General features: G+C 39.3%; 1 protein-coding gene across 1 annotated transcript in view; it reads right to left on the bottom strand.

Moving 5' to 3' along the window:
• Nucleotides 1-1,086: 1,086 nt before the first annotated feature.
• Nucleotides 1,087-15,162, bottom strand: part of LOC127621116 (small conductance calcium-activated potassium channel protein 2-like) — a 39,328-nt gene continuing 25,252 nt past the window's right edge. Inside the window, exons 6-9 of the mRNA XM_052094575.1 lie at nucleotides 13,699-13,809; nucleotides 9,317-9,444; nucleotides 3,441-3,510; nucleotides 1,087-2,272 (exon numbers count right to left, since the gene is read on the bottom strand). Of these exons, the coding sequence (XP_051950535.1) occupies nucleotides 1,973-2,272; nucleotides 3,441-3,510; nucleotides 9,317-9,444; nucleotides 13,699-13,809 (609 nt within the window). The 3' untranslated portion in view covers nucleotides 1,087-1,972. The remainder of the gene's footprint in view (nucleotides 2,273-3,440; nucleotides 3,511-9,316; nucleotides 9,445-13,698; nucleotides 13,810-15,162) is intronic.

Raw genomic sequence — 15,162 nt, 5'->3', positions numbered from 1 at the left:
GTAAAGCTGCACTGGCGTGTAGAGAAGGAGAAAGATGCTGATACGCGCCGTAGATCCAACAGCAACGCTGTGCAGAGGTGAGTGGAACATAAGTGATCTCAGCTCGCTGATCGCACAACCGCTCTGCTCCGAAGAAGAAATATGAATGAACAGATGCATGATTCCCTCCTTTTATTCCTGTATGTCTGGGGGAGGGACATGCAGAAGTCTGCCAAATTCTCGTTGAACTTTTCTCAAGTTCAGAGGTAACCGAGGCCTTCAAGAAAGTCCCCTAGTGTTGCTTCATTCGACACAATGTCGGGTGAACGACAGATGGGGAACTTCAGAAGCGATATGATGGTTGAGAAACAGATCCATATTTAAGTTATTTTTTACTGTAAATCTCCACTTTCACTTTCAAAATGTGAACGAATGTAAAAGTGGAGATTTATAGAAAATGATGTGAGAATTTTTCATGTTTGGGTGAACATTCCCTATAAAATTGTGTATTCCATGCTTATAAAATTCAGGGAAAGGTATACAATCCTATATGTCTTGGAGATTTCAACATTTTCTAGAACTCTGATCTGCTCTAAAAGATTTCATGGGATAAATATTGCTCATGTGTCGAGTAAAACTTGCTCACACACAATAGTGATGTCTGATTTGTGAGCGAAACAGTCTTTTTAGTCTTTCTAGTCTTTTAATTGGTTGAACTGGTTCACAAATTGGCTGAATGATTCATTAGTAAATCGTTTTGATTTTGAAGGGTTTTTAATCCTCATATATTAGTTACAATGAACTGGAAATGACATGGAAACTCATTGGTGAAAAAGTGTGGGAACCTAATGCACTCACAGCACAACATTTTGTTTGTGCATTTTATTGTTTATTTCTATTATGAAAATGCTTGTTATCTGCTGAGAACTTTTTTGGTCAGAATGAGATAAGGAAAGTTTGTGAAGCATGATTTATGAAAAAATTATCAGTCTAATTGGACTGCAAAAACAAAAATATGCATTTAGCAACACTGTTTTATTTGATCGCTTTATTATTATTATTAATATTACATTATTAAATGTAAATCTAGTAATGTGAAACATTTTTTTTCAACCGCCCACTGTTCTTCCAAAGGCCCCATCAGCTCTAAGGCTATATTCGGAATGGCATACTAACATACTACTCTTACTATTCCTGCAGTACATAGTATGTACTGTATACTGTACACTGTATGCAAATTAAACAATTGCATAGAACACCCAGATGATCTACTACATTAGCCAAAATGTGCAGTATACAACAAAGCACACTAGACTTGACCTTCCATTTTCAGCGTGACAAATGGAGCGAAAATAATTACATATCTTTTTTTAATCATTATGTAATGCCAAAAGTTAAGACATTGAATTAAGAAAATGTAATAAGAAAATACAATTAACTATTATGTATCTCCAAGATGCTAACTTGACGCAACTCACAAGCAATGTGCTGATGTCATATGACAACAGTGTAACATTATATTGTTTAAAACGTGGTAGGCAGTACACAGTGTACTGTGCAGCATTCAGTAAATGGTTCGCTAGTATTCCATTCCGAACATCTTCAGCCTACATCTTCAAACACTGTCATAAACAGGAAGTCTTTCTGGTGACTTCCTCTTTCTCACATTTTCCTTTTCATTTTCATTGGTTCAATTCCATTCAGTGCTCTTTTTCAAACTACACCTTCATACAAATCCATTCCACCCCCTTTAGTCTAAATCCAGTCCATTACTATACAAGGGCTTTACAAAAAAGCTAACTTTAAACAGCCATACAATGGCTAAACGTAAACCATATCTCTACCATGATGTGTTAATTCATTTAATTTTTTTCTCTGTGTGTTGAAGTTGTCATTCTTGTTAACGTTTATTACTAAAAGTATTTTTAGCAGTGTTAGTTGATGACAGAGGTGTGTGGGAGTGTGTGTGGGTTTTAGAGTGTGTGCGAGCGTGCTAGCCGCTGTCAGAGGACGTGTGTGGTGCGGTAGAGGGTGACCGCCGTCGGTGCACTGATGACGACCAGGAGCGCTCGGAGGCCTGCGAGGAGGGTCGTATCAGGGTGAATCCACGCTGGGTCAGCCCGTCCAGCAGGTGGTGCTGTTGCTGCTGTATGGCTTGTGAGAGCAGACCAGGCAGAGCCTGCAGACTGCTGTTTATAGAGTCCAGTTTTGTCTCTATGTGACCTATCCGCTTTTCGAGATCCTCACTGCGCTCCTGCAGCTCCGAGACTAGGTCGTACATCACATTCTGTGTCTGAGGAAGTGATGAAAACACATGGTTACCAGACTCACGCATACAATTATACACACATAATTGTATATTATAATTTACCATTTAAGCAATGGCAAAAAACTTATCCCAAGTGTGTTCAGAATTTAAGGGTGTGTTTGAAATGACATGATATTTTTGCAGTATGCAGTATGCATTAGACACTGTGGGGATCTATTATGGGCGTGTATCAAATAGCATACTACTATACTGCTCAAGCTATTTTTGCACTATGTATACTGTGTACATTATACAAGTTTTCCATACATATATGTGAGGTGACCTGCCATATTTGCCAAGAGCACACTGGGTGGAGTATTATATACCAAAATGTTATGTGACTACCTAATATTAAAAATATTACACACAACTGATTAAAAAATGCAGAATAACCATTTTTTCTTACACAAGATGATAACTGGATACCACTCACTGAATTAAACATGCAATACTTAGTTGAAGTATGTAATTCCTGCAAAACTAGAGCAACCGATCGGAATAGCGAAAATAATAGTTTTCAAAACATTATTACAATATTATACAAATTAATATTTTGTAACAAATTGTATTGTCACTGTACATTAATCTACTTGTTACATCTTTTGATATTGTTGAAAAGTGATTATGGTTAGGGGCTGGGGTAGGGTTAAGGGGATCTAAAATATTTATAAAAGTACTGTAATAGATTTATAATAGATTTGTGTATTCAAATATATTTATCATGGATTTGTCGAAATATTACATATCTAAATCTGTAAATACATAAAACTGTTTATATTTTAAATGCTTTCAAACATCATTATTGAATGTTTTTGTGTCTATTCAAACGTAAAAACATGTACGTTTAAATGTACAAATGGCTACGTATATTAATGAGATCAGACTGTTCTGTTACACATAATGTTTTAGAATAATATGCAGTAAATAGTATATATATGGTGAATTCAGGTAAATTGGGCGACTTTTTATCATTGAGAAGACATAATTTACCTGATTTCCCTATTTTGGCCTGTATTTTCATTACATAACCCAAATGTAACTGAAATATAACCTACAACCTAAATATAACATACTTTTTCTACAAGACAATGCAACACATTACCATCTTCACACTGAGGTGTATTTTTCAAACAACAAGAAACCTTTTTCACACCTTTGCTAAGTCGACCAGCGTGTTTGCTTGGTCATTTAGCTTCCTCTGCTCCATCTTCACACTTCGCAGTCTATAAAGAAAGGAAGCCGAAGCAGGTGGACAGAGAAAGAGAGACAAGGATGGGGCCCAAGGAAAGAGGACATACAGATAGTACATACAAGATAGTTTGTAGAGGAAAGAGTGAATCAGGAAGTTCAGGAGTTGGTTTGGGGTGTTAATGAAAGGAGAGGAATTAGCCAGGAAAAAGAGGAAGAAACAGAGTTTGATAATTAGGTATTAAATTGGAAGGTTAATAGCGTCACATTATGAATGTTCTCCCACAAAATGGTGCCAACATGCAAACATTCACATTCCAGTTTGTTTCAGTTACACATGCAAACTTATTCAGCCACAAGAGGTAAAAGAAAGAGCAATAAAAATAAATAAATAAATAAAAAGAACAACCAAGGCCTTGTTCCAAAACGTTTCTGAATAAAATTAGAATGGATTTGATAAAAACCAACTCAAAATCAAGAAATTGTGCTGCACAACTTTTTTGATGTGGTGTGATGCAGATCAAAACACACAATAAAAGTGTGATGAAATGCAGTTAAATATTAGTTACAAGTAATAACAGCATGAAATGAAGTTCTAAAGTTCTAAATGTTCAGTTGCTTTTCAAAAAATGTACCTTTAAAGAGTAGCAACAGCAGAGTGTATTAATACATTTAATTGAATTGATTATGTTCTACTGAGGGCAAAGCATGCATGTGGTTTGCTTTTGTATGTATCTCTAGCCAACATGGAAAAACATCTGTTGACTATTAAGGGCTAGATTCATTATCAAATCCACAATCTTCCTCTCAGTCTCATTTGTTTGTTTTAAAGAAAACGAAACCCTAGAAATAATCAAACATAGTTTCTTAGTAACAGGAATAGAGAAACATGTTTAATAACTGAATACTATAATGTTTTGCCAGTAGGGATTTCTAAGTCAAAACTCTTGACGTTTTCAGCCAAAAATGAAAATCCTCTCATCATTTACTCACAATCATGCCATCTCAGATGTGTATGACTTTATTTCTTCTGCTGAACACAAGAAGAATATCTCAGCTCTGTAGGTCCTTACAATGCACGTGAATGGTGGCCAAAAATCACAAAAAGGCAGCATAAAAGACATCCATAAGACTCCAGTGGTTTTTTCCATATCTTCAGAAGTGATATGGTAAGTGTGAGTGACAAACAGTTCAGTATTTAAGTCCTTTTTTTTTTTTTACTATAATTTATCCTCTCTGCCCAGTAGGTGGCGATATGCATGAAGAATGTGAAATCGGCAAAAACTGAAGAAGACGAACGTGGAAGTGAATGCGGAGAGTTATAGTAAAAAAGGACATAAATATTGAACTGTTTCTCACCCACACATATCATATCACTTCTGAAGATATGGATTTAACCACTGGAGTCTTATGGATTACCTTTATGCTGCCTTTATGTGTTTTTTGGACCTTCAAAGTTCTGACCACCATTCACAGACCTACAGAGCTGAGATATTCTTTTAAATTATTTTATTATTCTTTTTGTTTGGGTTCAACTGAAGAAAGAAGGTCATACCTAGACATACTAGGATGTAAATGGATGGTAAATGATGAGAGAATTTTAATATTGGGATGAACTATCCCTTTAACTTTCAATAGGGATCTGGATGAAAACATTTATTGTATCCTTTCAGACTGTAATGAGAGTAACATGTGCAAACAGATAAACTGATTACAGTACAGAATTAGGCAGCTATAGGCTCCATGGTAATGACAGATGTTCTAGCAACAATGCATTAGCATTAAACTAATTTCAGATTGAATTCATCAAGTCAACACCAGGAACTCTGTAGGTATCCAAGTCTGGGCTTTCGTCTAGGACAGAATTAACAAAACCCGGAAATGAAAGTTCTGTTGAGATACAAAAGAGGGGAGTGTTTTGAACATGTTAGGTTGTGTTTTCGGAGCATAGGAAATTAAGGGAAGATTCAGGAGATGCTCTGATAATAACATGCAGAATGTGAATGTAACATGATAGCTGCTTGTGTCTTCTCCAGAGTCAACCAAGCAACCTAAACCAACCCCAGCCACCCATTCACAACAACCTTTTTCCCTAGTCCCAGAAAAAACATAACTCAAGTGTGCAAGCTGTATGGAAAATAAAACTGTATGGAAGTATAAAACACTTTATACTTTTTCACAGTACTTGTACTGTTTCAGAGATGAACTCTCAATTTTGGGAAGGCCAAAATTGGTCTGTTTGTTTCTGTACTCAGACCTCCATAGTTCCTTGCACTCCAGATGCACTTGTTACTTCACCGCAGTATGAGCAACACAGCCAATTTGAGTTTATGGAGCATTTCAGGTGCAGATATTTATAGAATTTTATGACTGAATGCATTAAGCAAGGGAATGTTTATGTTGTCTCGTAAAAGCAAAGGCCAAATGCATTATAAATGAATTGTTGCTCTCAGTAGTTGTGCTTTTGCTTTGACCGGCAAACAGGGGCAGGACGGGCGATTCACATCAGTGAACTGATAGCGTTGCCAGAAAAAGTTTACAATGTTACTGCACTTAAAAACAGAACCAATCAAGTGAAAGCACACAAGTACAAGTTGCTGAAGCTTTTGTTTTCATGCAAGCTTCTCGTGCAGTGCTTTAACATTTGGTATTTTTGTAAATGTATCGTGGCATAAATGATTTGCGATACATTTGGAGGAAAACACTGCAGACTGAGTCCTAACCAGACGCAATATGATAAAGCGGCAAACGATAAAAGGTATCTCTTCCATTATATTCACAGTTTTTGTCCTAACCAATAAAGATTGCATCAAGCAAAGGCAAAAAGGCATTTGAAAATCAGACGAAAAATACAAAGGTACAAGACTGTGTACTTTACGTCATTAATGAGGGAATGAACTATCCCATGAAGCATTTCGAATGAGATAATCAAATATAATATAAACGATGGATAAATCTAAAACTACTGATTTGAAATAGTTGATTATTAGTATAGAAACAATATACGCTGATGAGCCAAAACATTATGACCACTCACAGGTGAAGCGAATAACATTGATCATTTCCTAACAAGGCCACGTGTCAAGGTCTCGGTGGATTAAATGGTAAGTGAACAATCAGTTCTCGTAGTCAATGTGTTGAATGCAGGATAATTAGGCAGGAGGAAAGACCTGAGCAACTTTGACAAGGGCCAAAATGTTATGGCCAGTCTACTGGGTCAGAGCATCTCTGAAAATGTAAGGCTTGTGGGGTGCTACCGGTCAGCAGTGGTGAGTATCTACCGACAGTGGTCCAAGGAGGGACAAACCACAAACTGGCAACAGGGTGTTGGGCACCCAAGGCGAAAGCACCTACAATGGGCATGTGAGCCTCAGAATTGGACCTTGGAGCAGTGGAAGAAGGTTGCCTGGTCCGATGTGTCACGCTTTCTTTTACATCACGTGGACGGCCGTGTATGTGTGCACCATTTTCCTGGGAAGTGATGGCACCAGGATGCACTGTTGCAAACAACAAGCCGGTGGAGGAAGTGTGATGCCCTGGGCAATGTTTTGCTGGTAAACCCTGGGTCCAGCCATTCATGTGGACATCAATTTGACATGTGCCACCTACCTAACCATCATTGCAGCACAGGTACACCCCTGCATGGCAATGGTATTCCCTGAAAGCAGTGTCCTCTTTTAGCAAGATAATGCGTCCTGCCACACTGCACACATTATTTAGGAATGGTTTGAGGAACATGATGAAGAGTTTAAGGTGTTAACCTGGCCTCCAAATTCCCCATATATCAATTGAGCATCTGTGGGATGTGCTGGACCAACAAGTCCTATCCACAGCGGCTCCACCTAGCAACTTACAGGACTTGAAGGATCTGCTGCTAATGTCTGGATGCCAGATACCACAGGACACCTTCAAGGGTCTTGTAGATCTATGCCTCGGTGAGTTGGTGCTGTTTTGGCACCACATGGAGAACCAACAGTATATTAGGCAGGTAGTCATAATGTTTTGGCTCATTCATGTATTTAAATTGATTGCAAAATAGTTATAAGTATATGCAAATATATAAGTAGTTTGGAAGTGTAGGGATTACGTCATTTACAGTGCGTCATGACAATGTGCCGTTGCTGCAGAGCTCGTTTGGTGCGCTTTGTTTGCAGCAGTTTTCTAATTGGTAGGTTCATGGGTAGTGTAGTTATTCACCAGAATTTCCGCTAGGAAACATGATTTCTTTTTTAAATGAAGAAGAAATAACACGGACTGTTGGCTTCAACAGAAGTACATATAACCGATTAACATTATTGTTAAATATTCTATTCCCTTATGGAAAAAATGCATGGGATTTTTACTTTCAATCTGTTGCGTTCTATATCTGTCACTTCAGGTAGCCCTGCCCACTGTGAAATCTCAGTGGACCAAAATCTTGCTTCTCATAATAGTACATAAAACATTAAATAGATTCTGATTAGCTGTGATTGTGCTGCGTTGCACAGCAGTTTCGCTTGTAGTGTGGACAGAACAGATTGCTTGTCACTGGAATCTTATTGTAGTGTGTCTGGTTAGGACACACTGTTACAGACTATTTCATGGAGGTACTGCAGCTAAGATGATCAGTGCAGATTGAGTTTCTATGGAAATCTGGTACAGGCTAGATGAATGAATTTTGGACATTGTGGAATCTGATAAATTTGAAGCTGAGAGGATGCAAAGAACCTTTCTTCCCTCCAAGTATGTACATTAACAGGGCTGTAAACCATCTTAACAGATTTGTAAAAAGTGTAATGTAATTTATCTATACTCTTAATGGATATTACATCTAATATAAGATGGTACCCAGCTTCAAATATTTTCAAAATGTATCATGTTAGTTAATATTGCTGAATAAAACTTGAAAAAAGGGGTTCCAATGGAAAGGAAAGATAGAAGACTTACTTCTGAGCTCTGCAGTGATTAAAGGCAAAACAAAAACAAAATATATTTTTAAAAACCTCAAGTTGCACACAACACTTGACACCAAAAGACTTTCAAAATCTGTCATTTTATTTGCATTTTTAGGCCATTTATCAATGTTTGTTGCTTAAATTTTTAATTGTATTTCCATCAATATTTCCAAATGAATAACTGATATAGTGCACATCTTCATTGGTTTTCATGAGATGATGGTAAACACCATTCTGTCTAACATGCTTGGCTGATATATACTGGGTAAGGTTAGAGCAAATCGGGTTGTCTCTGTTCTGTACCTAGGTTACGGTCTATGCCATTCCCAAGACAATTTAAATCCATGATCAGACAGAGAAAACACCCAAGATCTAGTTCACCCAAAAATAAAGAATTTGTCACTATTTACTCACCCTTATGTCATTCCATACCTACAGTATATGGCTTTCTTTTTCACAGATGACATAAAAGAAACAATGGCATTTTGCACCAATGGTGTCATAATCCACCAATGTACTATTTTTCCATTACATGGAAAAGAATGGCCGGTATATTCTTCAAAATATCTGCTTTTTAGTTTCCCAGAAAAAAGTAAGCCATGTTTTGAATGGAGGATGAGTAAGTTATGACAGAATTTCCTTTTTGGATAAACTATTTCTTTAAAATGCCCTTTGTAATGTCTAATGTCTAAAAGCTTCAATTCAACAAAACTCTTTACCATATACATTATTTTATGTGAGTCAATTCCCAAAATTGAAAAGAGAGCACATGAACTAAACCGTATTAATCACTTTAAATTTTAGATTCATCTTTGTTTTCATATAAAATCTACCATACCAACAGCTTAATGGTCAAACAGTTCTTTGTCAAATTATGTGTTAGACTGAATGTTGCAGATATACGTACTGATGAATGGCCTGCAGAAACTTGCGCTGATGTTTCCGGACCTTGGCGTGGTCGATCTTCTTCACGAGTTTAGTATATTTGTAGATTAGCCATGTTTCCCTGAGTACATTAGCAGCCGTGTTTTTTACCTGTCAGCAAATAAAGTCTACATAAGAGACTAAGAGGTCTTTTACATAAGTATTATGAGAAATATTGTTTTTAAAATATCAGTACAGCAAGTATAGCCAGAAAAACTTTGGGCCCTTATTCATCTATTACTGAGATTCAAAATATAATTTAAACCTGAACATAAACAGACAAATTTAAAACAGAAATATTATGACGTAAAATTAATATGTAATAATGTAAAAGTATATAAAGAGGTCATGACATGAGGAATCAAATTGTCCTTGATCATTTGACAAACAAGAGGTTATTGTACCATCAAAATATACTGTAAGTTTCAGAACTCAAAGCATCCTCTTCACTGCAAAAAGAACATTTGTTGAAACCAAGCTGCCAAAACAAATCGTTCTCTACTTCCTCCACATTGTGATGTCACAATGTGGTAGACGTTTGCATCTGATCACCTCCACAACAACACAACAATGTCTACTTTACTTTATTGCTTCCATAGCCCAGCCCAGTAGTGGTGAGCAGTGAGATGGCAAGTAGAGATAGCAGGTCAGTCAAAAGCATAAAGCTAATCATAACAGTGGCCGTTTGCGGTCAAGTCTTAAAGGAGAAGCAGCACCAAACCCGTCAGAGTCAGAATGAGGGTTGAAAAATATCATGTTTTACAAATATATGACTAATTTTGATGCAAAAAACTTAACTTAGATTTTAGGTGAACCTCAAGGAACATGTTGAAATAATAAAAAAGGCATGTCATGGCCCCTTTATGATTCTGCACTATTTCTAGGTCTCTGATCAAATAAGCAAACACTGACCAGGTTAACTCCTTTGCATAAAAGGTCACATTATATTGCTTTCATTGAAGCACAAAAGATGCTCTTTGGAACATTTTCAAATCATGCTGAATTAACATAAATCATCAGGTTTTACACAAACTTGTGGAATATATTCACTCAACTTGCTATGCTGATAATATCATTTGTAATTACAAAAAAAAATCTAAATTGTATTAAATTAAATATTGTATTAAATATTTTCTCAAGTGGATTCAGACTTTTGGACTGAACTGAAAAAGTGCAGATAAGTTACTGTTGTAACCTCTGTTCCCCGATGGAAAGAACGAGACGTTGTGTTGATTGTAGTGACACAAGGGGTCTCTTCTGAGAGCCTCGTGTACCTCTGAACTTGAGAAAAGGCCAATGTCAAGTTGGCAGACAGAATTTGCATGCCCAGCCCCCGGACATACAGGTATAAAGGAGAGAGGGCGAGCGAATGTCAGACAGGTTTTCACTGAGGAGCCGAGAATAAGGTTACGGCAGATTACAGTGATAGGGATAGTGACGTGGCAAGGGGAACACAACGTCTCTTTCCTTCCACCGGGGAATGGTTACTGTTGTAACCTCCGTTCCCCTTTGGTCACTCACTCGACGTTGTGTCGATTGTAGTGACACAAGGGGTCCCATTTAAAAAACGGCATGCACTAACCCATGTTACGTGGCTACCGAACCAGGTGCAAGCAGGCTGTTGCGTGCTAGAAGCAGCTGGGTCAGCTGCACGTAACCCTACCCAACACCCCCAATAAAAGGAGTCATATACCGCTCTTAGGTTCCAGTACCCGTACGGTAACAGGCTACATGAGATGTATGGGAGCCAGCCGTGTCTTTTCTCTCTCTACGTTTCTCGTCATAGAGTTAAAAGTAAAATCTTAACGCTACAGATGCATCGGGGAAGGCGTCCTTTCCCGTTCCTATTCTTTCAGGGGGAAAAAGCCCTGCGGATACCACGTCCTGCCCATACTGAGGGGAGGTAACTTGTGGAAAATACACACGGGGGTTGTCAAGCCACCCGTGGACATGGTGTGGTGGTAGATCCTGCCTGATAAGGGAGGAGTTGCTACAGGAACGGTGACCAGGGGGCAGCGAGGACTGCCCAAGGGAGACACGGGTCCTGCCTGCGGGGGGGCCGTACCGTGGAAAATACGTCACAGGGAGTTGCCTGAAGCGAGAACTATGCCTGTGGAGCCCAAGCCCAGCACGGAGCACTCGACACATGGTGGGTCTGGAGGCGAATTCCTCTACAGAATCAGCGGCCAGAGGGCTAGGGAGGAAGAGCATCCAGGGAGTGAGGGCTTGCTGGCTCCCCTGGGAAAGAAGGCGCACTGGATCAGCTTGGTGAAGGGCGCAAGGTGCAAGTGGAACACCCGGTCGGATGTTCTGTATTACCGAGTTCTACCGGCTCGGACCTGTCAAAACATGGGATGAGACTTAACCCTGAGATTGTAGAACCTAGCAAAGGTGTTGGGTGTTTCCCAGCCCGCTGCTCTGCAGATGTCTGCTACGGAGGTGCCATGGGCCAGTGCCCACGAGGATGCCACACTTCTCGTAGCGCGTGCTCGAATCCGCAAGGGGGGGGGGCACAGCCTGGGTGTGGCAGGCTAGGGAAATAGCATCAACAACCCAATGAGCTAACCTCTGCTTGGAGAAAAAGCAGACAAAGAGCTGCTCAGAGCATCTAAAGCCCTGTGTGCTGTCCATGTAGATACGCAAAGCACGTACCGGACACAGCAACGAAGAGGCTGGGTCTGCCTCCTCCCAGGGCAGCGCTTGCAGGTTAACGATCTGGTCCCTGAAGTGGGTCGTAGGAACCTTGGGCATGTAGCCCGGGCACGGTCTTAGGATGACGTGAGCATCTGCCGGACTGATCTCCAGGCAAGTGTCACTGACATAGAACGTTTGCAGGTCCCGACCCTCTTGATGGAAGCAAGCGTGATCAGGAGGGCCATCTTCAAGGATAGGGCTTTGAGCTCGACTGAATAAAGTGGCTCGAAGGGGGGTCTCTGAAGGCCTGAGAGGACCACTGAGAGATCCCAGGAGGGGAACAGGTGAGTGACTTGCCGTCTACTGCATCATGGTGGGCTGCGATTGCAGAGACATACACTTTCAAGGGGACAGCCTCCCCTCCAGCCTCTCCAGCAGGAATGAAAGCACTGACCAAACTGCGCATCTCTGTGGGTCTTCAGATCTGGAAGAACACCAATTTGCGTACAGACGCCACTTACATTTACATTTATGCATTTGGCAGATGCTTTTATCCAAAGTGACGTTTTGAGAAACGAAAGCCGTGACCACAACGTTGCCATGGTCATGTCTTCGCAGTAAGAACATGTACCATTCCCAAATGCTGCCTCTGTGTGATCGCTACCCAGGCACACAAGGCAGCATCTATGACCGTCGGATCTGGAGAGATACTGGCCACATCCAGGAACTACACAGCGGCGGAAGGGCATCTTTATAAAGATGCGTCCTGAAAAGGACGTTCAACTCCCGCTTCTGTATGTTGCTCTTTTACTAGAAAAAAACTATTTTAGAGGAAAATAAAACTCTTTCAGAGAAGTTACCTCTTTTATGAGAGACGTGCTGTCGAAGCGCCCAGGGGCAGAGTCTGCACAGCGTGCAGAGAGGAGAAAGCCGCTGTAATGCGTCATCAGATCCAACAGAAGCTCTTTGCAGAGCTGGGAGAAGCAGTCATGACACACAGCTCGCTGATCACACAACCATTTAGCTCCAAAGAAAAAATCTGTCAGACATTCGCTCGCCCACTCCCCTTTATCCCCATATGTCCGGGGGCGGGGCATGCAAATTCTGTCTGCCAACTTGACATTGGCCTTTTCTCAAGTTCAGAGGTACACGAGGCTCTCAGAAGAGACCCCTTGTGTCACTACAATCGACACAACGTCGAGTGAGTGACAGAAGGGGAACTTATGACTCCATTAAACCTTTCAAAAAGAATACTACAAAAATAAAGCACATATTCAGTAAACTGCTACCACTGTATTTGCAGGTCCTGCAACACAATTTGGCTTAGAAGTGCTTTGTGCTGAGAGCTCTGAGTGCTCCTTACACTTAATTTATATTTACTATCCTATACTAGGCTATTTTACTATTTTAAATTACATTTTCATTTACTTTTTTCCACTTTTAACTTTCATTAAAAAAAAAAATCTGTATATTCAATAAATGACACTTAATTAATCAATAATAATAAATTAAGTCTTGTAATGAAAAATTCTTACTCCCTTTTCTCGATTTTTCTCCATTTCTGCCAAAGCTTCTATACTATGCATTACTCTTGAATTTCTGTACTGCGGTGCTGCTAATTTTATTTGCTCCTGTATGAAAAATGTCTTGTGTTTTTCCTCATTTGTAAGTTGTTTTGAATAAAAGAATCTTCCACATGATTAATGTAATGCAAAAGTAAAGCATGCTCACTCTTTTGCAGAGTTGAGTGTCCATCATAAAGTTATGAACATGCTTCTCAGCCTTGGTGAGCTCTAGTTTTCTTGCTACGACAGCAACAACTAGGGCAGTGCAGCCAGCCCCCTGCAAATAAACAACAAAAAGACAACAAAATCTTTTTTGAGAGAAAGTTTAGCTAAAGTCCTAGGCTTTTTTGCATACAGTTCCTCTAGACAAAACGGCTTTTTGACTTGATGATGTGAGTGGATACCAATCTAATAATTGTAACAAATGTGAGTCTCATGCTTGTTTCACATCGCAAGTGTGAGCAGTGCATATGTGAAGCTACAGCGCAACTGCAGACTCACTATGGCTTTAACACTGGAAGTGATTTTTTTTTTCACAGCCGTGGCTCTATATAAAAAATAAAGTGATTTCTATCTATGTGGGGTATTTAGTTTATTATTTATATATATATATATATATATATATATATATATATATATATATATATATATATATATATTAAATACAGTAATCCTTATCCTAAAGCCATAGAGCATGTTGTTCTTCACAATCACTTTTGTGTCATCCATCGTCAATCCAAGAATGAGTTAAATTCTAAAATTAGTTGTGTGCATTTGTGTATCAGGTCCACTCATGCCAGTACACTCGGGTGTGTATGGGTATTGCTGCTAAGCCTATAGACCTACTCTATGTACAGTATAATAGTATACAACAGACAGTTTATTTTTGTATATTTAGGCTCATAACTTGTAGTATACTATAGTTTTAAATTAGAATTAAATCCAAGTTATAATTTAAATCATTTCAATTTGTTTTTGTGTCATTTTACATCTCCTGGCATGTTTTTTGTTTTGTTTTGTTTGTTTGTATGTTTGTTTTGAGTGGTGGCTCAGCCGTTAAGGCTCTGGGTTACTGACCGAAAGGTAGCGGGTTCAAGCCCCAGCACTGCCAAGACACCACTATTGGGCCCTTGAGCAAGGCCCTTGACCCTATCTGCTCCAGGGGTGCTGTTTCATGGCTGACCCTGCGCTCTGACCCCAGCTTAGTTGGGATATGTGAAAACAACTGCATTTCATTGGCTCTGTACGTGTACACTGCACAATGACAATAAAGTTGAATCTTAATCTTTTTTGTTTTGTTTTCTGACATTCTTTAATTCATCTAAAAACACTAGACTACAAATATATACTTATTCTGTGGAATTTGTACTTTTTTGTGTCCAAAAATTGTAATTTTGTCCATCAACAGTGCACTGTCACAAACTGTGCATGAGCAGCACTGCAAAAATAGACTCACGCAGATACAATCGCTTCAATGTTGTGACGTTCCGTCTACGCTCTGATGTGGTGCTGCTGCATCCAATGTGAATATTCTAACCTGTTAACATGGGGGCTGAAAAAATTACGCTCTGCTCACGTGCTGCTCACGTTTGTGAGACAGGCCTCTGTAAATAGATTTGACGGTAAGACT

Source organism: Xyrauchen texanus, chromosome 27, assembly GCF_025860055.1.
Source record: "Xyrauchen texanus isolate HMW12.3.18 chromosome 27, RBS_HiC_50CHRs, whole genome shotgun sequence".
Lineage (NCBI taxonomy): Eukaryota > Metazoa > Chordata > Actinopteri > Cypriniformes > Catostomidae > Xyrauchen > Xyrauchen texanus.
The sequence above is the reverse complement of the archived record's forward strand: the minus strand, read 5'-3'. Positions and strand labels throughout refer to the sequence as shown.